Here is a 27971-nt window from a genome sequence, read left to right on the forward strand (position 1 = left end):
ACTTGACTTGACTGACATGGTTTTGGAGCATGCCCCCAGCGGTTGAGGTGAAGATTTTGAGTTCAAAGAGCCAGAAGTGACGGAGGTATAGTTTGATTTCACCACATCATTAAGATCTAGCTCGATGATCCCTTTCTGAGCCAACTTCATGATGAGATCTTTTAGCACAAAGCACTTTTCCGTCGGATGACCAATGAAGCGGTGGAATTTACAGTACCTTGGACTGTCAGTACGGTTCATCTCTTCCGGCCGTTTACACTCAGGTAGGTTGATCACCTTTTTTTCCAGCAAGTCATCTAACATGGCAACCACGTCAGAGTCGGGGAATGGATAAATCTTCTCCTCAAGCTCCTTCAAAGTGTGTCTACGTATCTCTTGATCACGAAAAGCTTCGGTTTGAATCGCCTTGCCTCGTGTATGGGTTTTGACTGGAGTTGTGTTGACCGTCATTGCTTCCTTGGTGGGTTTCCACGCAGCCTTATCCACCTTGGGCCCCAAAACTTTGTCATTCTTGTAGTCGGCGATCTGTTCTTTCTTCCCATGACGGGTGATGCTTAACTCCATATCATGGGCGCGGGTGGCTAACTCCTCAAATGTTCGTGGTTTGATGCCTTGAAGGATGTAGTGTAGTCCCCACTGCATGCCTTGAACGCACATCTCGATGGCGGAGGTTTCAGAAAGCCGATCTTTGCAATCCAGGCTTAATGAACGCCATCTATTTATGTAGTTGATGACAGGTTCATCTCTCCACTGTTTCGTACTGGTCAGCTCTAGCATGCTTACAGTACGACGAGTGCTGTAGAAACGGTTGAGGAATTCCCTTTCTAGCTGGTCCCAACTGTTGATAGACTCGGGTTCGAGGTCGGTGTACCAGTCAAAAGCGTTACTTTTCAGCGAACGCACGAACTGTTTGACGAGGTAGTCCCCCTCTGTCCCAGCATTGTTGCAAGTTTCAATGAAATGGGCGACATGTTGCTTCGGGTTGCCTTTTCCATCGAACTGCATGAATTTTGGGGGCTGATAACCCCTCGGCATCTTCAAAGCATCAATCCTCTTGGAGTAAGGCTTTGAGTACAGTACGGAGTCGTGCGAGCTTCCTTCGTACTGTGTCTTGATAGTGCTTGCAATCATCTCCTGTAGCTGCTGGATAGAGAGAGATCCCATGGATGTCATTGCTTGGTCTGGCTTCGGCTTCTCTTCAGCTTTCTCCACTGGTGGCTCCTCTTCTTCGTCACCTTCTTTCTTTAATAGGCTAATATTTGGGTCGACTTTTACGTCGGGCAGTGCATCTAGTTGGTTGACAAGTGCGGCAATCTGCAAGTCCTTCTCTTCCACAGTCTGTGTGAGCTTTGCGATTGCTTCATTCATCTGAGCTAGCTGTTCTTCAACAGAGGTGACGCCGATGGTCATGACTTGTGCAACCAATAGGCATGACTTTCCTTCAGACATCCAGGGTGCTGATGAAGAAACCCATTGGCCATTTTGGGATGTCATCTTATGCGCCTTAGCAGCATGCTTTGGTGCCCCCAGCAAGGTTAGGTTGATGATAGACTCGCGCCTTTGATGTTCCCTTTGCTCGCTTAGCGGTACCAATTTTGAAGCGGCATGTTGATGAGTGGTTGTGGTGCCAATGGATGCTCCATTCGTGGCGGAAGTGCTTATGCTTCTTCCCTTGGTGGTTGCAAGAACGGCTTGTCCCTTGCTTGATGCCATTGGTTTTGGAGGTGTGCTTTGGTTGTTGTCAACTCCGTAACCATGCTCCTTCAACTTCTTTTGAGTTTTGGTGAGGTCGCGATCTTTGTCGTTGACGGTGTTTGAAACCTTCTTTCCAAGATTTGAAGAGGAAGCAAAGTCATGCCTAGCCTTTGACATGAGTTCGTAGGCATTTGGGTTGAAGCCTTCTTCGGTCCTCTTAGTTGGAAGAGAGCTTGGTTTCACCATGACACCATGTTGCGCCTCCAGACAGTTGATGAATCCGGCGGTTTGCAAGTTTTTCTCCTCTGCAATCTTTATCAGCCTTGCAATTGTTTCCTTCATCTGAACCAGCTGTTTTTTAATGGAGGTAGTGCCGATAGTCATGACTTGTTCTTTGTTTGAAGCCATGGACGGAGATAGAGATGAGAGGTAGAGATTGTCCCACTGGGCGTGCCAAATTTGTAAACACGGAAAATTCCTGAAACAAGAAACAAGAATACGTGCACAAAATATATTTTATGTTTAATGATTTTGGGGTTACAATCTCTTTGTAATTTGATCCTCTGATTCTATCTTCGTAGGGTGTAGGTTTGTGGATGAGCTGTTGATCCAAAGGGCCGTCGGGGCTTGATCTAGGGATGAACAGTTGATGAACGGATCTTCGAGGGCTTTTGAGCTTGATCTTGAAGACTGGGTGTATGGATTTCTTCAAGGGGCCGTCGGGGCTTGATCTTGAGGGTTGATGGATGAGCGGATCTTCAAGGGCTTTTGGGCCTAATCTTGAAGACTGAGTGTATGGATTTCTTCAAGAGGCCGTCGGGGCTTGATCTTGAGGGTTGATGGATGAGCGGATCTTCAAGGGCTTTTGGGCCTAATCTTGAAGACTGATTGGATGTGTGGATTTGTTGAGGTTGTTGATCCAAAGGGCCGTTGGGGCTTGATCTTAGGACGAACGGATGATGAACACTTTCTTCAAGGGGCCGTCGAGGCTTGATCTTGAGTCGGTGGAAGTTCTTCAAGGGCCGTCGGGGCTTGACCTTGAAGGAGAATTTGACGAAGAACGAAGAGTGTTTTCTTGATCCTTCGGGATTTGCTTGAGAGCTTTAGAGTTTCAAGGCTTCAAGGTTTTGGTGTGATGTAAATTCCCTTCTTTCTTTCTTCTTCTTCCTTTCCCTCCTCCCAAAATGAATGCCTTGGCTTCCTATTTATAGAATTCCAAAACTTGATTTTTGGATTTAAATAATCAGATGAAATAAATCATTTCTGCCAGGTAATGACACGTGTCCTATTTGATGACTTTTCCAATTTATTTCGATTTTTCGTTGAGTCACACGTTACATGTAAAATTTATGTAACACGTGAGCGTTGAAATTTTAATTATTGGTCAACATTCATTTCACCGAAATTTCGATGTCCACAAAAGTACTTCACATTCGGAAAGTGAATAAAATATAGATCTCTGTGAAAGCGGATTGTACTTACTTCCTCATATGAACTACCAAAGAAATTGGAAAATACTAAAGATTGTCTTTACATTCCAATTTTAAGGAACTTAAATCCGTCACTATAGTAGAGATGGATGAATGTTTTGTTTGACAAAACATTGTTCTTTATTAATCAATAATTAGATTATTGTAATTTAATTGGTTGTCTCTATAGTAGAGATGATGTGGTAGTTTAACTGTTTAGAATACGATGATGCTTAAAACCCAAAAGGTTGCAAGGTAGTGACTAATCCCAACTGAGTTGTGATACCTCTAAAACATAAGTTACGAGTTGGTCATAGATGGATGCTTTGGATCGTTAGATCCGGATCCAATACCTTCTTGTTAAAATTGTATAGAGGCAAAATGTTCGAATCTTTATTCTTTTGGAAAGAAGAAAGAATCACAAAGTTGTTGAGGTTAATTCACTTAGATGTTAGTGGCACTTGTCCACAACATAATACTACTCATGTTGTATGACATTCACCGAAGATCACTCTCGGTTGGACTATAGTTTATTTTGAATAAACACAAGTCCGAATACTTTGCAAAAGTTTCAAAGAATTCAAGAAATGTAAGTAGATGAGTAAGACGTCTAAAGTATTTACCTCCTTAGATTTGATCCAAGGAAAAAGTAACACTTTAGATTAATTTCCTTGAAAAAATATCAAGGAAAGTAGCATCGTAAGATAATGAATTTCTCCATTAGGAGAAGAATGAACATGAATAAGATTTAGTTCGTTGGACATTATCAATTACCCATATATATATGATATATACTTCTAAGACAACCTAGTTCCTATACCACAAGCTCCAAGGTAGTCCAGAAGGATTTATAAACCGTCTCAGTTGAATGGTTTGGACATAATATGGGTTTCCGAAACCATTATTAAGATAGTCTTGATAATATATGTCTAAAACTATAAATCACAAGACAGGTTAGTTGTAGAGATCCATCCATCATGGATCTTAGCAAGCTAGTGGGAGCTATAAGCGTCTTATGAGAAAAGATCAATTGTTTGATTTCTCATAAAGATGTAAATGAATCTTTTGTTTACTAGGTTTACAAAAGATTAGTGGGAGTTGATCATATTCCTAAATTTGAATATATACACATGATATATATTAATTTTGAAAATGAAAGGAATTCTTCATCGTTAAAGTTATGACTTTAAACATTCTATAATGATAAAATGTATATGGGAGACATAGTCTATATACATGGGATGGAAATCTATAATGATAGATTTCAAGACATAATTGGATTATATCAATCCCTAAAATAGACAAGAGATGCTAGGAAGTTTCTCATATGATGATAAACTTCAATTAGAATGACAATTCTAGTGAGACTAGGAAGTTGTTCTTCTCAAAAGGAATGTACCCTTTGACTCCCAAAGAAATAATGCGTAAATAGAATCCTTTATGCATACGCAGAAAGGTGATTTATGTATTTCATATTGTATGAAAACATTGATATAAGTTGTACCTAGAACGGTACAAGATGATATCAGTGCAAGCCCAGGATCAGAACCATGGCAACTGTCAAGTGAATCCTTAGGTATTTAAGAAATACTAAGGATGGATTCCTCAAGAATGAGGAAGAATTAGAGTAACGTAATGGAAGCGTAAATGTATTAGATTATGAATCTAATCCATCATAAATATCTCTTCATTATGAATGAAGTGATAATGAGATATCTCTTTATTATGACTAAAGAGATATTTGGGTAGAAACGTTAAAAGTAAATGACTTTAATGTGTTCCATCATGTATGCAAAATATATTGCCATATAGAAGCTTACAACATTGTTGTTTGGATGGGAAAGTTCATTCATGAACTCTCCATTCGGTTCCAACCAGAAAGTGTATGACACTAATGGGGCAATAGCTCAAGCCAGGGAATCAATGTCTCATCAAGATCCGAACTCATATGAGAGACTGAACCACAAGATTGAGAATCATGTATAATGGTGACGTCGTTATTCTCAAGGTTGCTTCTATGGATAACATATAGATATCCATTGTCTAGGCCTACTACTCAGCCATTTATGAAATGACTACAGAAGAGGTATCATCACTAATGACTAAGCTGATTGGCTCTAGTGCAAGTGGGAGAGTGTTGGAAATGTGCCCTAAAACCAATCATATGATGATACTTTATGGACATTTCACATGTTAAACTAATCTAGTTTAATATTAAGGGCAAACATTATTGTTTGAGCCGACTCATATAAATGTTTTATGCTTAAACGATAAGTCCAAGGAATATGTGATTGGAAGAATGCGATCTAAAGAAGTTAGATTCATGAGACCATTCTTTCATTGACACATCCTAAACGTTCCTGATCATAGGATTGTCAATTGGGCATTGACAGTCCGTTAAGATCAGTACGTGCTATGTCTTCTCTCAGGGAGAGTGACTAGTCTCGAGTCATTGGTGTGTGTGACATCAAGACAAGTACGTAGGTGCTCAATAGAGAATGAGTTCACTGAACACGATCAACGAAGAGTTCTCATATTCATGTCACATGAGAACTCATGGTTGGGATAATGCAAATTAGTCTTTTGACCTGAGGCATCACAGTTGTCTTGTCGTTAGGTCCTTAATCTTTGATTATGTCAAAGTCACTCCATCATGAGGGTGTCCATGGCATCGTTGGGGTTAAGCCACTTAGCCATGGAGGCAAGTGAATGCGCAACAAGGGATCTCTAACCTTCAAACTGTTTGAGGGAGAATACTCTATGATATGATTTTGAATTTTTGGCCAAAGTATGAATGAGATTTAGGAATGTGTTCCAAATCACGTTCAAGGTAATCATATAAGCACAAGACTCACATTGGATAGTAGACATAAATAAACTATCAAACCAAACAATGTGGTCGAGAGTATTGTATTAGAGAAAGACCGTATTGCATTTGTAATCCTAAAACTGAATAGGTTCTCCACCTCTTCTGATTAGCTTGGGTAACCATGACATGCTGCTAGGTGTCAACCATGGGTTGTGGAAGCCCTAAAAGTGTATTATCACTAACGGGAGAATTGAAAGTAAGTTTCAATTCACAATCGATTTGAAAGAGTTTGAATCGCCCACTGCCTCGCTAAAAGGAACCTAATGGATCGTACACCGTGTAAGGTAGAGATTGAAGATTCAACGGAGATGAGTAAGAATAATTAAATGGTTTAATTATTTATGGCAAGGATTAATTAATATGATTATTAATCAAACGAATAAGTTCGTTAAAAGACCTCGGGATAGTTTTGGACCTTAAGGCCCAATGGGCTTCGAACGTCAAGTCCATTGACTTAAGTTGTATGACAACTTAATGAATAATGATTCACAAAGGCCCAAATAGCCCAATAAATCCCTAAGGCCGGCCATGTTAGAGAAGGAGTGGTTTTGGACTTATTTACAAGTTTGCCACTCAAATGAATTAAGGAATAAGTATGACTTAATAGCCAAAATTCATTAAGGGTTATTTTTGGGGGAAAGGATGAGAACACAAGCTCTCTTTTCTCTCTAAAATTCCGGCCATCCTTGAGGAAAACATCTAGCAATCTTACTCCCTCAAGGTCACTCATTTCTTCTTCAATCTTACCTTGGTGTGGAGACTTAGAGGTTCTCAATTTTGGGAATTTGGAGAAACCTTTTCATCCATCCAAATCCATGGATCTAAGATGCAAGGAATGAAGGCCCTCTCTTTGGGTGATTAGCCTTTGCTTATGCAAAGAGGAATCTACAAAGGTATTGATTTCTCAACTCACTTTGTTTTGAGTTGAGTCTTGGTTCACCTATCTACTAGGTTTTGAATTTCATGGGTAAATGTTTTGTTTTAAGTGCATACAAGCATGATTCCGCCTTTAATTGTTAATTGCATGCTATTGATGTTGCTTAAATGAACATGTTTTTCACAAATCTTCCTTCACACACTTCATCATTGCAGCCACCATCCACCCTAGTTGTCAATCACATACTTTCCCATTATATAATTCATCCACATTCATTCTTCCATACACATTTCAGTCACAAACACCAACCATTCCCTTGTGCCGTGCTCTCTCCCTAATAATCCAAACACCACACCAGAAATCATCCCATTGCCGTGGCCTCCTCCTTCCATTTTCACCACTCCCCAAACCATTCACACCATCAAACTATCCTTAGACCTTGTGCTACAACGAAGAGGAAGATAAGAGGGCCTAAACGTTCATACAATTCAAGTTTGAGTTGTTGGAATGTTTAGGTGTTTCTTTGATTTCAATGTTTAATTTCAATACTCTTTGTTTTGTACGAATGAGGAATGGAAGAGAAGAGGGCCTAAACGTTCATACAATTCAAGTTTGAGTTGTTGGAATGTTTAGGTGTTTCTTTGATTCTCTTTGTTTTGTATCATGAGGAACTAAACCCCCCCTTGGCTAGGGGGGATTCGTAATATATGTTTATGCTTGCAATATGATTTGATTACTTCTAATTGCGTTTCATAAGTTGTGGATTCAATTTGTTTAACTGTTTGATTGATAACTTATTTATGTATGTTTATTGAGAGTGTACGCTTAATTTTCATGCATGAATATGACGCTAGAATATAAGTGAGTTTCACCTAATAGTTATGAACTTATATTCACAAGTAGTGGAGGTTGCTTATAAACAATCGCGTTAAACGAATTCTTGGCATAAGTTTCATGCAATCATAGTAACGAATGCCTCGTCAACACTTATAATTTTCATAGAGCGTAATGATTCTTGCTTGTATCTCTATTATGCAATCATGTAGGGGACTTGTGGGGAATGTTTTGGGTTGTCGTATGCAATCATCCAATTCAATTACGTTAGGAAGATTTGAAGGTTAATTAGTGCATCACGGTTAACTTGGGGTGTTGAGAATTCATGGTTTATTGAAATGCAATTGGAAATCGTTTTATTATGCAAGTGTAACATGTATGGAGATGAACCCTTTAGCTAATCCATCCATCATCTTGTTTTCAAGGAATTTATTTTACAATCTGCCTAGTTTGTTACTTTGTTTTGTTATTTCAATTTTCGTCAAAACAAAACCCCCCCCCTTTACTTTCTTGTTCTATAGTGTTTAGAATCTGTTTAATTTGTGTTTTAAAGTGTTTTGAATCAACCTATAATCTTAAATTCGTCCAAATTTGTGTTTAAGGTCAGAAACTGCCTAGTTAGTGTTTTTAGGCAGTTTTGAGTCTTTTGAACCTGTTTTGAGTCCTTTGAGTCTTTGTATTGTCCAAATTAGTTAGAAAGTGTCTTAGTTTGTGTTTATAAGTGTTTTGATTCAATTTGTTGCACAAATTCGTCGAAATTCACCAAGGTGCTCAAAACTGCCCAGAAAGTGTTTCTAAGGCAGTTTTGAGTGTTTTGGGTGATGTTTGAGTCTTTTGGTTTGTTTTAGTGTTTTAAGTGTTTAGTTTTGCATTCTTTGAGTTTAGTTTAGTGTTTTAAACTTTATTTTACGTTTTTAAGTCAGTTTCCAAGAGATTTGCAATCCCTCCTAATCCCCGGTTAAGAACGATCCCTACTTACGTACTTACTACAATTGATAAAAAGAGGGTTTAATTTGTGCGCGTATAATTCTCGCATCAAATTTTGGCGCCGTTGCCGGGGATTAGCAACTTTGCTAATCTCTTGGATTGTTTTATTTTCTTTTGTTTTTATTTTATTCCAGATTCTTAATCTTGTTTTGTTTCTTGTTTTAGGTACTAGTTTATGACTCGGAGTTCTCATCCGATTCGTGAACATATCTCGAGCTTTAACGTCGATTTCGAGCGAGAATTGAGACGAAAGAGAAAGAACTCAGAACCTAGCGAATCAAGTGAAAGCTCCGAGTCCGTTTCTGAATCTGAAGAAGAACCCAAGATAACAGTGGGTGAAGCAGACATGGCAGCAGACAACCGAACAATCAAGGAGCTTTCCGCTTCGGGATTGGCCAATGCCGCACCATTATGCATTCAATACCCCGCAGCTGCCCAAGGCAAGATCGATGAATTCGAGTTGAAGTCAAGCTTGTTGCACCACATTCCGAAATACCATGGGCTTTCCATGGAAGATCCCAACAAGCATCTCAAGGAGTTCGAGGTTGTTTGCTCGAGCATGACACCCATAAATGTCGACGGGAAAATTCTGATGATGAAGGCTTTTCCATTCTCACTTTTGGAAAAAGCGAAGGATTGGCTTTTCGAATTAACACCCGGAACGGTTACATCTTGGGATAGTATGAAAAGAGCTTTCATGGAGAAGTTTTTCCCAACTTCAAGAATCATTCTCTTGAGGAAACGGATTAGTGGCATCCAACAAAATCAAGGTGAGTCGTTTCCTTCTTATTACGAACGTTTTAACTCACTTGTTGCTTCTTGTCCACAACATCAAATGAAGGAGGAGCTACTCATTCAGTACTTCTACGAATGACTCCTTCCCATGGAACGCCAAATGCTTGATGCCTCGGCGGGAGGTGCATTGGTGGATAAAACTTCGGGGGCTGCAAAAGTTCTAATTGCCAACCGAGCACATAATGCACAACAATATGAAGGTGTTGGACAAAGAGACCCCCCACGGCAACACCAAGTCAATGAGGTAAGTGCCATAACCGAACTTCAAATTCAAATGGCTAACCTTACTACGTTGATTTCTCAGGTGGTGGAAGGTCCAAAAGTCAAAACCGTAGCTTCCTGTGGCGTATGCTCCATGCAAGGACACCCTACGGACACGTGCCCACAATTGATCGAGAATGGAGGGTGGGAAACACTCAATGCTGTGGGATATGGCAACCAATACCAATCACGTGGGGATCCGTTTTCTAATACTTACAATCCCGGTTGGCGTGATCATCCGAATTTCAAATGGCGAGACCCCCAACAAGGTCAACAACCCCAAGGAGGATTTAGGCAGCAACCACCGGGCTTTTATACAAAGCCATTCGTCCCTAATCAAAACCAAGTGCAATCCGCCCCAACAACCTCAGGTATGTCTTTGGACAATGATTAAGTTGTTAAGTTACTTACTACTTTGACGCAGGAAGTACAAACTCAAAATAAGGAGAGACTGGTCCAAGACAAACGGGTGGACAATTTGGAGAAGCAAATGGGTCAAATTGCCGAATTTATGGGGCAAATTAGAGAACAAGGCAGATTGCCCAGTTCAACCGATATGAACCCAAAGGGAGGATTTGAAACCGCTAAGGCCATCATGTTGAGAAGTGGTAAACAGGTTGGAACGGACTCAAATACATCCAAATCAAGTCATGACGAGGAGGACCAAACCTTGCCGAATTCATCTAGTCCTCCTAAACCGTCCCAAACCACCAAGGTAAGTCCCAATTCGACTTTTTCGAGTTCTATTCCACTAAATGTGCCCTTTCCTGGCAGGTTTAGGCAATCAAAGAAGGAAGAAGCCGAGAAGGACATTCTAGAGACCTTTCGGAAAGTTCAAGTCAATATCCCGCTCCTTGATGCGATTAAGCAAGTCCCGAGGTATGCTAAGTTTTTAAAAGAACTTTGTACAACAAGGAGAAGGATTTCGAACAAAGAGGTGGTTCAAGTAAGTGAAAATGTCTCTGCTGTGTTACAAAGGAAATTACCCCCTAAATGCAAAGATCCGGGTAGTTTTACAATTCCGTGCGTTATTGGGATTACTAAGTTTGAACAATGCATGTTAGACTTAGGGGCTTCGATTAATGTTATGCCATACTCTATTTATGCATCTATGAACTTAGGTGATCTTAAAAATGATGGTGTGATAATTCAATTAGCCGATCGTTCTAATGCATATCCAAAGGGTGTTTTGGAAGATGTTTTGGTGCAGGTTGGTAACTTGATTTTTCCAGCGGATTTCTACGTGCTTGACATGGAGGATTCACCCCATTCCACCCCATTGCCAATTCTATTAGGGAGGCCTTTCATGAAAACAGCCCGCACTAAGATAGATGTGTTTAAAGGAACTTTAACGATGGAATTTGATGGGGAAGTCATTGACTTCAATCTATCTGAAAGCATTAAATTTCCTAAGGACGATCATTCTTGCTTTTCTATTGATATAATTGATGATTTGGCGCAGGATTTTCTCGATTCTTTGGAGAGGGATACACTTGAAACAACAATTGCACAAGGAATTGGGCAAAAATCTGGTTTTGCCGTGCCTAGAAGTGTGGAGGAGGCCGAGATAGTGGCTGCCCTTGAGTCACTACCTCAACACCATGGTAAGCCTTCTAACCCAATTTCAATTTCAGTTTCCACTAATAAGTTGTTACCCTCAGTGATTCAGGCACCCGTACTTGAGCTTAAACCAGTGCCCGATCATTTAAAGTACGTCTTTCTGGGAGACAACGAGACATTGCCCGTCATTGTCTCCTCATCACTCACGGCCATAGAGGAGGAGAAGTTGATCCGAGTGTTGAAAAAGCACAAGACGGCCATTGGGTGGACTTTGGCCGATATTAGGGGAATTAGCCTGACTACGTGCATGCATCGCATACTTCTAGAGGAGGGGGCTAAACCAACTCGAGAGGCTCAGCGCCGTCTCATTCCACCTGATTGGACGTTGCCCTTCGAGCTCATGTGTGATGCATCCGATTATGCAATAGGGGCTGTTTTGGGTCAAAGGAAGAATAAGCAATCCCACGCCATCTACTATGCTTCTAGGACCTTGAATGATGCTCAACTAAACTATTCTACCACGGAAAAAGAACTTCTTGCCGTTGTGTTTGCTTTAGATAAGTTTCGTTCATATTTACTTGGCACTAAAGTGATTGTATTTTCTGACCATGCAGCTCTTAGGTACTTATTCACTAAAAAGGAGGCTAAACCACGGCTAATTAGATGGATGCTTCTTCTCCAAGAGTTTGATATTGAAATTCGAGACAAGAAAGGGAGTGAGAACGTGGTGGCTGACCACCTAAGTCGAATGGTGCGTGAAGAAGAAGACCTTCCCATTTTAGAAACGTTTCTGGATGAACAACTTCTGTCCGTTGAGGTAAGTAACCCTTGGTATGCTGATTTAGTTAATTTTTTGGTGTCTAAGCAAGTTCCTAACACCTTAAGCAAGGCTCAACGTGATAAATTAAAAAAGGATGCACGTTTTTATGTTTGGGATGACCCTTATTTGTGGAAAATATGCCCGAACCATGATCATGCATATTAAATTATTAATTAATAATTATTATAGTTTTTATAAAATTTAATATATATATATATAATTAGTATAGATAGACTTTATTTTGGGAGTATAATTATTATAGTATATATAATTATTATAATTATTATAAATTTTATAGTTAATTTAATATATATATATATATATATTTATTATAATTTTTAGGGGTATAAAATTGTAAAATTAATGTATATAATTATTACAGTATTTTTTTAGGGTTATAAAATTATAAAAATAATATTCTGCTTATCGTGTATCGTGTTTACCCACGTGTATACCCGACCCAACCCGTTATCTTAACAGGTGCTTATCGGGTTACCCGATAAGACCCGATTCGTTATCGTGTCGACCCAAACACCTGTTAATTTCGTGTCGTGTCGTGTCGGGTTATCGGGTCGTGTCAAAAATTGCCAGGCTTACCCAAATGTGACCATAGTTTTACTCTTCCACTTTCTCCTCCCACTTCCTACTTTTTACATTTTTTATTTTATTTTTCATTCAATTAAAACTATTTAATTCCAATTTTTGTTATACACATATAGTATGCAAGTTTTATCACGAAAGGAATGTACACCACATATCTAAACGCATTTTATCTATAGCCAATTTTTATTAATACTTATTTGACATGGAACCGATTATTGCATGTTATTGTTAGTTCAAGGTAATAGGTAAAGATGGATATATCGATGGATATCGATGGATATATCGATATTGATATTAATATCGATTGTTTTAGACGGAAATTGTGAAAATTTGAAATGAAGTTTTAAGGAATGTCAAACACTGTTTTAGAAAAAATTACAAGAATTTCTCTTATATTTAACCGATATGTGAGAAATGTCGACGAAATCTGTCGATTTTAACTTAAATTCAAGAGTTTCTCCTATATAGGGTGAAGGTTAGACTTCACTCTCATTTCTATTTCTTTCTCTAATTTTACGAATATTTTCACAAAAATATAGATCGTATTGAAGAAATTTGAAACGTTGATTCAAGGATCCTGCAAGGCCATTAAGTCATCTATGAACGCCCCCACTCGAATTTATGTCCAAATGACTTGCACTTAATTTCAAGATAACAAAATTATCAAAATCACGTATTGATGAATTTATGGAAATTTCTTCTTTGTTGAAAATGCTGATGGGCAGTGAATGCCCATAATGTTTTGGTGGAGTTTTTCAATGCCCTCACAGATTGGTTTTTAACATTGGCATTGTTTATGACTACACACACACATTGTCAATTCCCATAACAAATTGAAAACTGACTTTGGGAATGCAGGATATCATATTGTCAAAAAGTGTGTTGTAAATTTCAAATGTAGTAATACGAGTTGCTATATAAATAGAGCACTCGACTGCAATCAAAAGAGACAGAAAAACATACAGAGAAATATACAGACAAAAAGAAAGAAAGATCAATAGCATCATCTATTTCTCCGTCTTTATTTGTTATCCTCTTGTGCTATAGTTTTAGTGTGACATTTTACATTTGCCTCGCACCTATCATTAAAAGGTTATCTCTCTAACTTTGACATATTTATAACATGTTATCAGCACGAGTCTTTAAAATATAATCCTTCTCTCATTTCTCTTCGCCGAACGAAAGAAAAAAAAATGTTTCCCCTAAGGCTTTTACTGTTCATCTTCTTCCTCTGCCTCAACTGCGCGGTATACCCTCGCGACGAACTGTTTGCTCCATGCCTGCTCCTAGTTCTCAACCTAACGGTTACATACATCTTTGATTTCTTGTTTGTTTTGGATATTGATTACTAACCCAGTATTTATGTTAATTTTACTGCAATCCAAGATGGTGTGGTATAATCGCCCATCTTGAACTGCAAATTTATTCTTACTGCGATCCAAGACGGTGTGGTATCATTGCCTATCTTGGACTGCAGATTTAATTTTACTGCAAATTTTAGGTGGAGCGGTATAATCGCCCACCCTACCCTGCATATTTCAATTTGCCTGCTATTTAATTTCATTGCAATTTCAGGTGGTGCAGCATAATCGCCCACCCTGCTCTGTGTATTTAAATTTTCCTGCTACTTGAGTGGTGCGGAATAATCTCCCATTCTATGTTACATTATTTCAATGAGAATGGTGCGGTACAATCGCCCTCCTCATTTACCCTGAAAATCTCGAGCCAGAAGTTTCGAGTGCTTATCATTTTGGCCTGAAGATCAAAATGAAAAATTTGTAAGAACTAGAAGTTCTAACACTATATTCCTCCAGGAATACATATTATTGCAAGTTCTTACACATCTCATTTTCTTTCAGAAAAGAAAATGGCGAACTTGGCAAAGCTTGAATTTGCTGCCCTGGATATTACCGAGAAGAATTACCTTACCTGGGTACTGGATACCAAGATCCATCTGGAAGCAGGGAATCTTGGAGATACCATCAGGGAAAAGAGTAGCTCATCCTCTCAAGATCGGGTGAAGGCCATGATTTTCATTCGTCGCCATCTTAATGAGGCGCTAAAGAGCGAGTACTTAACGGTTGAAGATTTATTAGCTCTCTAGAATGCCTTGAGAAACAGATACAATTACCAGACAACGGTGATTCTTCCAAGGGCCGGCTATGAGTGGACTCATCTGAGGATCTAGGACTTCAAGTCAGTGGCAGAGTACAATTCTGCGTTGTTTAGAATTACCTCTCAAATGAAGCTCTGTGGGGATACTATCACTGAGGAACATATGCTGGAAAAGACTTTCAGCACATTTCATGCCTCTAACGTGCTCCTGCAGCAGTAGTATAAAGCGCAAGGCTACACTGAGTACAACTAGCTGATATTTGTGCTCTTAGTAGCTGAATAGAACAATGAGCTCCTGATGAAAAACCATCATTCCCAACCTACTGGATCTGCACCATTCCCAGAAGTGAATGCTGCTTCCCTTGAAGTGAACGCCACATCCTCTGGTGGTGATAATCATAAACGAGGACGTGGCCACAAGCGAGGTCGGTGGAATAGGAAAGGCAAGAACCATGGAGTTCAGTTTCACAACCAGGTTCCTAGGCATAATTCAGGCCCGAACTTTAAAAATGTGAATCGCCACAGAGGCAAAGCTCATATGAACAATGCTCCCAAGAACTCTGAAGGAGCCTGCCATAGGTGTGGTGGCAATGGGCATTGGGCGCGTACTTATCGTACCCCAAAACATCTAGTGGATCTGTATCAAGCCTCCCTTAAGGAGAAGGGTGTCAAGACCAATTTTCTCGACCAGGCTAGACCAATGGATATACCTGATCCAGTGTTTGACTTATCAGGGCAGTTGCACACAACCCACCTAGATGGTTCAGAATTTATTGTGGAAAGGGGGAATGAAGTATACTGGTCCGACTAAATCATTTATGTTTAATGTACTTTTATTATGCTGAAAACTAGCATTTCAATTCAATAAAAGTGGCATTTCCTATTATAAATTGTTTGTTAACTGTGATTCCATTTACTCAGAAAGCATGGATAAAAACTGTGGTTATTCTCAGAACATGAGAAATGGCGAAGATATTTGTCTTGCAGACAGCGCAACCACACATACAGTACTTCGTGATCGAAAGTATTTCTCAAGCTTAATACTTACAAGAGTAGAGGTAACAACAATATCAGGACCTTCAGCTGTAATTGAAGGTTCAGGAAAAGCCCAGATTATGTTACCAAATGGAACAATATTGTCCATACAGAATGCATTGTATGCTACTCGATCTACTCAAAATTTGTTGAGTTTCAAAGACATACGTTTAAATGGATACCATATTGAAACGAAAGTGCAGAAAATATGGAGTATCTATGCATTACCTCCAATGATACCCAGAAGCATATATTGGAGAACTTGCGTGGTATGTCGAGTAGATTGTATTATACATACATAAAGACAATTGAATCACATGCTGTCATGAACCAGAAGTTCATTTATTCAAAGGTTTACATGCTTTGGCATGACCGTCTGGGTCATCCAGGATCCACCATGATGCGTAGGATCATTACCAACTCTAATGGACATCCATTAGTGAGCAAACACATTGCTATCTTAAATGATAATCCTTGCAAAGCTTGATCTCAAGTGAAGTTGGTAATTAGACCATCACAACTAAAAGTTGATGCTGAATCCCCATCATTTCTGCAAAGAATTCAAGGGGACATTTGTGGGCCTATTCAACCATCTTGTGGACCATTTCGATATTTTATGGTTTTGGTTGATGCATCTACCTGATGGTCACATGTTTGTCTCTTGTCTACTCGGAATGTAGCCTTTATGAGACTTCTTGCTCAAATAATTAAGTTACAAGCACAGTTCCCAGATTATCCCATTAAGTCAATCCGACTTGATAACGCTGGTGAATTTACGTCTCAAACCTTTGATGATTACTGCATGACATTGGGCATTAATGTTGAACACCCTGTTCCTCATGTTCATACTCAAAATGATTTAGCAGAAACATTGATCAAGCTGCTTCAGTTAATAGCTCGCACTCTACTTATGAAAACCAAATTGCCAATCTCTGCATGGGGACATGCCATCTTACATGCTGCATCATTGGTTCGATTGAGACCTATAGCCAACCATCAATACTTCTCAATACAACTCGTGTTTGGATATCAGCCAAACATTTCACATTTACGAGTTTTTGGTTGTGCTGTTTATGTGCCTATTGCATCGCCGCAACGCACTAAAATGGGACCTCAGCGTAGACTGGGAATTTATGTGGGTTTTGATTCACCATCTATCATTAGATATTTGGAACCCTTAACAGGTGATATGTTTACAGCTCGTTTTGCTGATTGTCACTTTGATGAGACAATCTTCCCATAATTAGGGGAGAAAAGACCGCTCCAGAAGAACGGAAAGAGCTGACATGGGTTGTTCCCACCTTGTCTCATTTTGATCTTCGCAGCATTCAATGTGAAAATGATCGTTCATCTTCAAAGCATTGCCGATCAAATGCCAGATGCATTTAATGATACTATGAGAGTGACAAAATCACATATACCAACTGCAAATGCACCTGCAAGAATTGATGTCCCTGTTAGACAAAATAAAGTGGCAGCGAATGATTCATCTGGTGCATGCCTAAAGCGTGGTAAACCCCCAGGTTCAAAAGATTCAGCCCCTCGAAAGAGAAAGTCGAGGGTACAGCTGAATCTAAATGAAATCATTCAGGAAGAGAAAATCAATGATAAATCCATAATTCATGATTCTGGACTTCCAGAAAAAGAAAATGTCCTTGATGAGACACATGTCCCTGAAGAGATAGAAGTACATGAAAGCAAAGAAATCTCCATAAATTATGCATGTACAAATGAATTGTGGGATCGGAATGAAATAATCATCGATGATATGTTTGCATTCGCAGTAGCCACTGAAATCACCTTAAGTGATGATATTGAAGCCCACTCTGTTAATGAATGCAAACAAAGACAGGATTGGCCTAAGTGGAAAAATGCAATCCAGGCAGAATTAAATTCCTTGGAAAGGCGGAATGTTTTTGGACCAGTAGTCCAAACCCCGCCTGGTGTAAACCCCGTGGGTTACAAATGGGTATTCACAAGGAAATGCAATGAGAAAAATGAGATTGCAAGATATAAAGCACGACTCGTTGCACAAGGCTTTTCTCAAGGACCTGGAATTGATTATGAGGAGACATACTCTCCTGTAATGGACACAATTACGTTCCGTTACTTAATAAGTTTAGTGGTTTCAGAAAAACTTGACATGCAACTTATGGATGTCATCACTGCGTATCTATATGGAGAATTAGATACTGACATATATATGAAAGTCTCAGAAGGACTTAAGTTTCCTAAAACAATTAACAAACCACGAGGTACGCTCTCGATCAAATTAAGGCGATCATTGTATGGGCTGAAACAATCTGGACAAATGTGGTATAATCGTCTTAGTGAGTATTTGATCAAAAGAAGGGTATATCAACAATGTCATTTGCCCTTGTGTGTTCATTAAGAAATCCAATTCTGGATTTGCTATAGTGGCAGTATATGTTGATGATATAAACCTAGTTGGAACTCCTGAAGAGCTCAATAAAACTGCTAAATATCTGAAAAGCGAATTTGAAACAAAAGACCTTGGAAAAACAAAATTTTGTCTCGGCCTGCAAATCGAGCATTGTGCTATGATGCGAGATTTATACGCACACAAATTAAACCCTCTTTTTGTCGATTTGTAGTATAAGTATAAGTAGGGATCGTTCTGGACCGGGGATTAGGAGGGATTGCAAATCTCTTGGAAACTGACTCAAAAACATAAAATAAAGTTTAAAACACTAAACTAGACTCAAAGAATGCAAAATTAAAGTTTAAAACACTAAGACAAACCAAAAACTCAAAATGCTTTAAAAACACAAACTAAATTGAATTCTAACTAAAATGAACATTAAAGCAAAAGGGGGATTGAGGTTTTTACGAAAATTGAAATAACGAAACAAGTTAATAAACTAGACAGAATGTAAATATGAAATTTATGGATGAATGCTAGCTAAGGGGTTCATCTCCATACATGTTACACTTGCATACAAGATTGATTCTCAGTTGGTCTTTCGATAAATTATGAAACTCAACGCCCCGGGTTAATTAGGTCCGCTTAAATTAACCGTCAAGTTCTCCTTAAGTTAATGAATTGGATGGGTTAGCGCAACGCAATTCACCACATTCTCCAAAAGTCCTTTACGTGAAAAGCACAATAAAGATACAATCAAAGATCATTAAGCATTATGAAAACTATAAGTGTTGACGAGGCATTCGTTACTATGGAATACGCATGAAACTTATGCCAAGAATTCGTTTAACGCGATTGTTTATAAGCAACCTCCACTACTTGTGAATATAAGTTCATAACGATTAGGTGAAATTCACTTATATTCTAGCGTCATATTTATGCATGAAAATTAAGCGCGCATTCTTAATAAACATTCATAAATAAGTTATCAATCAAACGGTTAAACAAATTGAATTCAAAACTTATGAAATTCCAACGAAAGGTAATCAAATCAAAATGCAAGTATAAACATTTATTTCGAATCACCCCCTAGCTAAAGGGGGGTTTATTTCCTCATAACTTTGAAATTAAAGAAACACCTAAACATTCCAACAACTCAAACTTGAATTGTATGAACGTTTAGGCACTCTTCTCTTCCATTCCTTATACGTACAAAACAAAGAGAATTAAAATGAAACATTGAAATCAAAGAATCGCCTAAACATTCCAACAACTCAAACTTGAATTGTATGAACGTTTAGGTCCTCTTCTCTTCCTCGTTGTTGTAGCATATGGTTCTAAGGATAGTTGGTTTGGGGGAATGGAAGTGTGGAATGGAGTGAGGAGTGATGGAAATGGAAAGATGGTTTTGGATTCTAAGGGGACTCACGGCAAAGAGAAGGAATGGAAGTGTTTGTGGTGTGTTGTGTATGAAATGAGATGATCCTGAATGAATGAATGCAAGGGTATTTATAGGAGTAGTGGAGGGAACATATGGCTGTTTGTTTAAGATGCAAGTGGCTAATTAATGATGGAAAATCAGTTAGGAAAACATGTGAAAACTGGAATTGCATGTGAAGGTGTTGGAATGTGCTGAAATGGTGAAGGGGATACACGGCATTGAGAAGCTTTCTTGCTCATTTTCTGAATGCAATGATGAAGAGTTTAATAATTAATGCATGTAGGTGGCTGAAATGATGAAGAATGAGTGGTGGAAATGAAAGGGAAAGCTAGAAGACATGTGAAGATGCTGGAATTGATGAAGGGGATACACGACAATGTGTTTTCAGGATGGTTCTTTGTGGTTGTGATGCATGTGATTGCATGTGTTGATTGCTAAGGTGTGTGATGATGAATGTAAGTGGAATAAAGAATGAATGAAGGCATGTGAATTAGGTGGAATGCTGGAATGATGAAGGGGATACACGGCACAAGGTTTGGAATGTGGAGAAAATGGTGCATGTGGGTGCAAAGGGAAGCCACGGCATTGAGTGAATGGGAGTGCATGTGGTTGTAATGTTTGTTGGTTAAAGATGCATGTGGATGTATTATACAATGGGAAAGTATGTGATTGAATTAAAGGATGCAAAGTGAATGAATCATGAATCATTGTGGATGAAAGGTGGAAGTGCATGTGTTGATGACTAGGTTAGTGGGTGGAAATCTGAAAATGGCATAAAGGAATGGGAGCTCACGGTTTGGCTAGTGTTTGAATGTGTAAAGTGTGTGTGAATGCATGTGAAGATGCAATAAATAATGCATGTAGGGTTAGGAAATAAAATCATAACTTAAAGGGGGATGATTAAAGGGTGTTGAAAGGTTTTGCATGGCTTTGAAGTGATTGTGGATTGGGCTAGAGTTTAAGTACATGAAATGGACCCAAATTGCTCCTCCTTGCATGGCAAGGAATGGTGTTTGTGTTAAGCCCATGGCAAGGTATTATGTGATTGGGTTAGGGCCATTGTTTTGTGTCTTCAAGTGCATACAAGGCCTTCAATTTCATCCAACACTTGGGCTCCAAGTATAAGCTATCCATCCTTAGCCCAATAGTGCTCCAAAACACTCCACAATGCATCCTTTCGTCAAACACGTCTTATTATCCTGAAAACACACAAAAGAAGCATAAAGGACTAAAATAACTAAAGAAACACAACGTAAATGCACGAGAATAAGCAAAGTAAGTCGCCTAAATAAGCTCCTATCATGCTAGTGGAATTTTGGTCCACCAATCAGCTTACTTTGAAAAAATTCTGAAGCGATTTGGTATGGATAAGGCTTATCCACTCAGCACACCAATGGTCGTTCGTTCTTTAGACATTAAGAAATATCCATTCCGTCCAAAAGAAGATGATGAGCTGGTCCTTGGTCCAGAAGTGCCATATCTGAGTGCAATAAGTGCTTTGTTGTATTTAGCACAATGTACTAGACCAGATATAACTTTTTCAATTAACTTGTTAGCAAGGTATAGGTCTGCTCCAACAATTCGCCATTGGAAGGGTATCAAAGATGTATTGCGATACCTTCATAGGACAACAAACATGGGTCTCTTCTACTCAGAGAACTCCACAAATGACCAAGTCCTTGTTGGATATGCAGATGCTGGTTTCCTCTCTGATCTGTATAAAGCCCACTCACAAACTGGATATGTGTTTAAGAATGGAGATACATCAATCTCATGGCGCTCAACCAAGCAAACATTAGTTGCTACATCTTCAAATCATTTAGAAATAATTGCCTTACATGAAGCAAGTCGTGAATGTTCTTGGTTAAGATCAATGATCCATCATATCCGGAATTCATGTGGTCTAACTTCGAAGACAGACAATCCAACTGTCATTCATGAAGATAATGCAGCCTGTGTTGCCCAAATGAAGGAAGGATTCATCAAGGGCGATACGACTAAACACATATCTCCAAAGTTTTTCAGTGCACATGAGTTTCAGAAGGTTAAAGTTATTGAAGTCAGACAAATCTGTTCTAATGAAAATCCGGTATATTTGTTCACTAAATCTCTACCAAAATGCACGTTTCAGAAGTTAGTGCAAAGTATTGGATTACGTCGACTTACCAAACAGCTAACTTTAGAGAATGCGGAATCAGGAGAAGATACTAATCAGGGGGAGCATCCATGATACATGCTTGTTGTACTCTTTTTCCTTCGACTAGGATTTTTCCCATTGGGTTTTTCCTATCAAGGTTTTAACGAGGCAACATAAGCATACTTAACACTATATCAACAATCCAGGAAAAGTTGTACTCTTTTTCCTACGCAATGGTTTTTTCCCACTGGGTTTTTCCAAGCAAGGTTTTAACGAGGCAACTGATGTTGATATGTGGGCATCCAAAGGGGAGTGTCGAAAATGCTGATGGGCAGTGATTGCCCACAGTGTCTTGGTGGAGTTTTTCAATGCCCTCACAGATTGGTTTTCAACATTGGCATTGTTTATGACTACACACATACACATTGTCAATTCCCATAACAAATTGAAAACTAACTTTGGGAATGCAGGATATCATATTGTCAAAAAGTGTGTTGTAAATTTCAAATGTAGTAATACGAGTTGCTTTATAAATAAAGCACTCGACTGCAATCAAAAGATACAGAAAAACATACAGAGAAATATACAGACAGAAAGAAAGAAAGATCAATAGCATCATTTATTCCTCCGTATTTATTTGTTATCCTCTTGTGCTATAGTTTTAGTGTGACATTTTACATATGCCTCACACCTATCATTAAAAGGTTATCTCTCTAACTTTGACATATTTATAACATTCTTGTTATTATGGTTGAGGTTTTCAACGTCGAAATGTCCAATGTGGAATTAAGCATGGAAGAAAATAAAACTAAAGTCTGTAGATTGGACCAAAAATACAAGTCTGTCAATGTCATACTTTGAATATTCCAAACCCCCGACTAACTTATTAGTCATTACTAAGGTCATCTTTAACCGAATGAGGACCAGAGGGTTCCCTTTAGCCCTATAGCCATCCAAGAAAGTATATTTTAATGAACAGTGTTAGATCATATTTTGTATCATCTCCAACCTAGGGGGTCAAGGGGCTATAGGCCAAACATAGTCTGGTGGCGAAAAACCATCTCCAACCGAGGGAGTCAAAGGGTCATAGGCCAAACATAGTTTATTATTTTAATTGAATTAATATGGTTGTAGGCGTGTAAATTTTGTTGCGTACACACTACAAAAAAAATCGTCATTTGCGACCAACTTTTTCCGAGGACCTACGAATACCCTTGAAAAAATCATTATTTCCGACCCAAAATTATGCTCCGTCGAAAATATTTTGACAAGAGGCGTATTATTTTCTACACTCAAAATGCCCTTGGAAAAGGGTTCCATCACCGTAGGAAATAGCTGTTTTTTTGGAGGGAATTTTTGGGGCCACATTTATTTACTTGTATTCGTCAGTAATAGTTTTATTTTTTTCAAGGGCATGTTTAAATTATCGAAAGTAATTGTTTGTTTCTAAGGGAAACAAGCAGTCGTTAGTAGTAATTTCTTTATTTTTTATGGTTATTAGTTGTTGTTAGAATTGATTGTGTATTTGTGAGAGGAACTACATGCCGTCAAAAATGATTATATATTTAAAATTTATTTATTTTTTATTCTATTACAAGAAGTGGGATAAATTTTACCTGGGATGCTATTCAAATCAACTTGTATACAACGAAAAGATTGTTAGGCTGACAATTTTAGAGTTAATCTAGCAAAGTTTTTTACTCTCATACTCATAAATATTTTATTCTCTTAATATCACATACCTGAGATTAAAAAATTCCAAATAAATTTTAAGATACCAAAGCACATGAAAAAATTCATAATCATTAATATACAAGTGTAAAAAACGTGAAAAAATATAATGCAAACGCTCATAATAATTAATGTGGAAGTGTGAAAAATGTAAAAAAAGTTATACAATCACTCATAATAACAAGCTTTACAACTTTCGTGAAGGGGTCAAATCCGAAATCTGATACCAGAATCCATAAACCCTAGATTTATATTTAACCGTCGATTGTCATTTACGCTCTATTCTTCACACCGGATTTTGCTTTTTAGATTTTCTTTTTTGAAAACATGATCTTTTAGCGAATGCAAACAAATGAACGGTTCAGATCGTTGATATCACGTTTCGATATTTACGGTTAACTGAAATATGTGTTGATGTTATATAGTTTCTAGAGATTTTATAAATTCAAAGCAATAGTTTCACTAACCGTAAAAATCTGAACGTGATATCAACGATTCGAACCGTTCATATTTTTTAATTCACTAGAAGAGATTATGTTTTCTGAAAAGAAAATTTGAAAAATGAAATTTTGAAAAAAGAATGGAGCGTAAACTTAAATGGCAATCGACGGCTAAAATTTAATCTACGATTTATGGGATGATAATGGTAAATTTCAGAGTTGACCTCTTCACAAAAGTTGTAGAGATTGTCATCATGAGCATTTGTATATTTTTCTTATATTTTTCACACTTCGACATTAATTGAAAAACTTTACTACAATAATAATCATAGGATTTAATCTCACTTATGTGAGATTAAATCATTACCTTTTGTTTTGGAGAGCTACCAAAATTTTGGCATGGCGCCTTTATTTTTAGCTCTCTATTTTAAAAATTTTGGCATAGCGCCCAAAAACTCAACTCATTAATTCCAAAGAGAGCGCCGATTATCTCTTTCTCGCACATTCTCTGTATTTCCTCTTCCGAAACAAAACCCTAGCCTCTATCCTCCATCCTCTAGTAGCCATACGTGATGATGATAGAAACCTTGAAATCCTCACACATGTTGTTTTTTAGTTTATATCTTATGAGGTCTGACATATATATTTTCAGGTCTCGCCTGGATTTGAGATTTGGAACTAGAAAACGAGAAGGCTAAGAGGATGGTGAAGGACGTGGCAACCTACTTCTCTATGACTTTGGGGGCTTTTGTGTTCTGGCAATCCATGGATGAAGTCCACGTCCGGATCGCTCTGCATCAGGACGAAAAGGTAAAAATCTCTTCTTTCTCATGCCTGCAGATGCAATTTCTCTTTTAGATTGGACTTATAATTTGGGTGATTAGCAATTTTCTTTTTTATGAATTCGATTGAATTTCATCACCTCAAGCGCAAAATTGAGAAGGTTCTCATCGAATGGTTCAATTATGGCGGAAAAATCCGATTTTTAGGAAATTGGCATGAAATTTGGTGGTTAGGTTACAGGGAAATGAGGAGTAGGCGATGCTGCATAATTGGGGAGAAATCAGGGGTGGGAGGAGAAAAACCAACCAAGTATACCTCTTTTATTTCGATTATTCGGTTGAAAGATTGGAATTTTTTGTTCATGTTTGCCCAGCCTCTTAGTTTCAGCTAAACTTCTGCAGGAAGCCGTTTATGTGTTTGCAATTTTAGTTGTAGCTGAAAACGGGGTTTTTTTTTTTTTTTTTTTTTTTTTACATACATCTTCGATAAGATTTTGTGTTAAAAGTGGCGACGGTAAACTCTCTATGGCTTAGACTATAATTAGAACATTTCTGCTATTGATTCTCACTTTCGGTTTGCTGGTGTTTTGATTTTTTCATAGTGAAGGTGCCTAAGGAAAGGGTCAAGGATAAGGATGAGTCAGCAGAGAATCCAAGCCTTCGTGACTTATATTCAAATATCTGCAATGTGTACGGCGGTAGACTGGTAATAGTTTCATGATTATTTAGTGATGGTGTTAATCTTTATTTCATTTATGTTATTTTTAAAGTTCTCCTTCTCTTTGCTGGTTTTCAGGTTTTACTTGTAGAATAATAAATGACAAAAAGGTTGAGGTACCTCAAAACTTTTTTTCATTTCTAGTATGCATATTTTTTAACATGCCTTTGCATTTGTTTATTACAAGTGTTCTCATTGTGATAGAATTACTCATTGTTAATAGTCTCTCTACTACTGTCTGCTTTAAATTTTATAACTTTTTTATTTAGGCAGTTACTTGTGTATTTGCCTTGAAGGATATACTTTTGCATTGGCTTAGCTCTGTTGGGGAGTTTTTCTGTACTGCTTTCACTGGGAGGAAAAATGGCTGCCATGAAATTGTGATCTAAAATTGATGCATTCCATAGACAAGGACATGAGACAAGGATAGGCCTGGCATGCAACCTATCATCTTTAATTTGACATTTGTTTTCACAGATACACACATATATATTCTTTGAATTGTTCTAATATTTGTATCATAATTAAATTTGTGGTTGTGTAGTTTTGGTGTAGTGAGATATGAGGAGTGATGAAGGAGCTACATAAACTATAGCGAGCTGCATGAAGTAGTGAGATACATGAAGCAGCTATATGAAGGAGTGATGAAAAAGCTATATGAATGAGTGATGAAGGAGCTACATACATTACATTGTATATACAAAAGGGAAGATGTTTTTATCTGCACGTCTTCAAAAGAATTCAAGTTTGCATTTTTGGAGTTTGAGGACTAGTGTTAATATGTTCAAACAGATATCTTAGGTTTGTAATGAATGTATTGGCTTTACCACATTGATCTTATATACGTTTGTTTTTATTAATGATCATACAAAATAATCTTTAAACAATGCTCAGTGGAATTTTTACCAAAAATCATATATTTCTTGCCTCAATTTCCATTGGAAATGTCTATTATTTAATTTTTTTCCGATGAAAATAATATTTGTGACACACTAGAGTAGTAGTTAAGGGTTGAAATAAAACAAACAAAAAAAATACACATATATAGTGGGAATTCTGGTCTAAATTTGCTCCAAAAATGAATTTTTGGTTAAAACTCATATTTGGCCCAAGGGTTGAAGTAAGTTGGGGTAGGTTTAGAACCTAAAATTTTAGTGGGTCTAATGAACTATATCCAATATCCAAATATTGGTACAACATGGATGAACTATATCCAATATCCAAATATTGATACAACATGTATGTACGTAGAGATTGGTTTTTATGATTAATCTACATGGCACCATATGATCGGATGGGTAAGTCCTCACTCATGTGACATCAGTACACTAACATAAACTTTGATGGAAAGACAACGGAATTATCAAATTGACTTGCAGAACTCCTTTTTAGGAACTAAAATGATAAATTTTCTACTTTAGAGACCATTTTGATTAGAAGGTCCAATTTCAGAGACCAACCGTGATATATATATTAAAAAATAAAAAAAATAAAAAAACCCACATATTTTTATGCTATAAATCACACGCCATTATAGCTCAACTTTGGTGTAATGACTCTTAGGCCATAAAATGAGTACATATTTATAATATGTGTGACATGTTATGCTATTGGAGATAGGGAGAAAGACTAAAAATGTCAACTATTGTTTAAGAAACTTAAACAAGAAATCTAAACTCATGCATAAATGAGACACAAATGTAGATTTTTGTTTCTTGCACACGCAACACTTTTTAGGAAAATACCTTAAAATGGGACAATTTCTTAATCTTGGGATAAAAATAGGACATTTCGAATATGCACACGCCAAGCACAACAATCGGACAGAAATAGGATTTTTCCTACACCTTGAAATGACCAAATTGTCCTTACATATAAACGGGTTATCTAGAAATTCCAGCATTCATTTCTCATTTTGTAGAGAGAGAAATAGAGGGGGGAGAGAGAGAGAGAGAGAGAGAGAGAGAATCTCTCTTGCCCAATTCCAATTCGAAGAACCCTAACCCACCCATCTTCTTCATCCAACCCACCTATCTTCTTCATCCAAGCTCTCTCTCTCTCTAACCCACCCATCTTCTTCATCCAAGCTCTCTCTCTCTTTCTTTCTTTATTTCTCTCTCTCCTCTCTCTATATTTCGAGTATGCGCAAGAGCTCTCTCTAACCTACCCATCTTCTTCGATTTTTACCTTTTCATTTGTAGGTTTTGTGAACTGGGTTTGCTTAATTTTGCTTTTTAATTGATGGATTTTTGGAGTTGAAGCAATTCGTTTGGTATTTCTTGGAGGTGGCCCAAATTCTTCATTTTTTATTTTTTATTTTTTATCATTTCTTTGATTTATATGTGGGTTTTCATTTCTTCTGTCTTCTCATTCCTTCTGCTCCCTTTCTCGATCCAAATTTACAAATACCAAAATAGGG

General features: G+C 37.8%; 1 protein-coding gene across 1 annotated transcript; it reads left to right on the forward strand.

Annotated features, from left to right (window-relative positions):
• The first annotated feature begins 14637 nt into the window (after positions 1 to 14637).
• On the forward strand, positions 14638 to 15696 carry LOC137726753 (uncharacterized). Its single transcript, XM_068465709.1, has 2 exons — positions 14638 to 14850; positions 15169 to 15696. Exons 1-2 carry the CDS (start codon positions 14638 to 14640, stop codon positions 15694 to 15696), a joined length of 741 nt encoding a protein of 246 aa, XP_068321810.1.
• Positions 15697 to 27971: the final 12275 nt, after the last annotated feature.

The sequence above is a fragment of the Pyrus communis genome, chromosome 1 (assembly GCF_963583255.1).
Source record: "Pyrus communis chromosome 1, drPyrComm1.1, whole genome shotgun sequence".
Lineage (NCBI taxonomy): Eukaryota > Viridiplantae > Streptophyta > Magnoliopsida > Rosales > Rosaceae > Pyrus > Pyrus communis.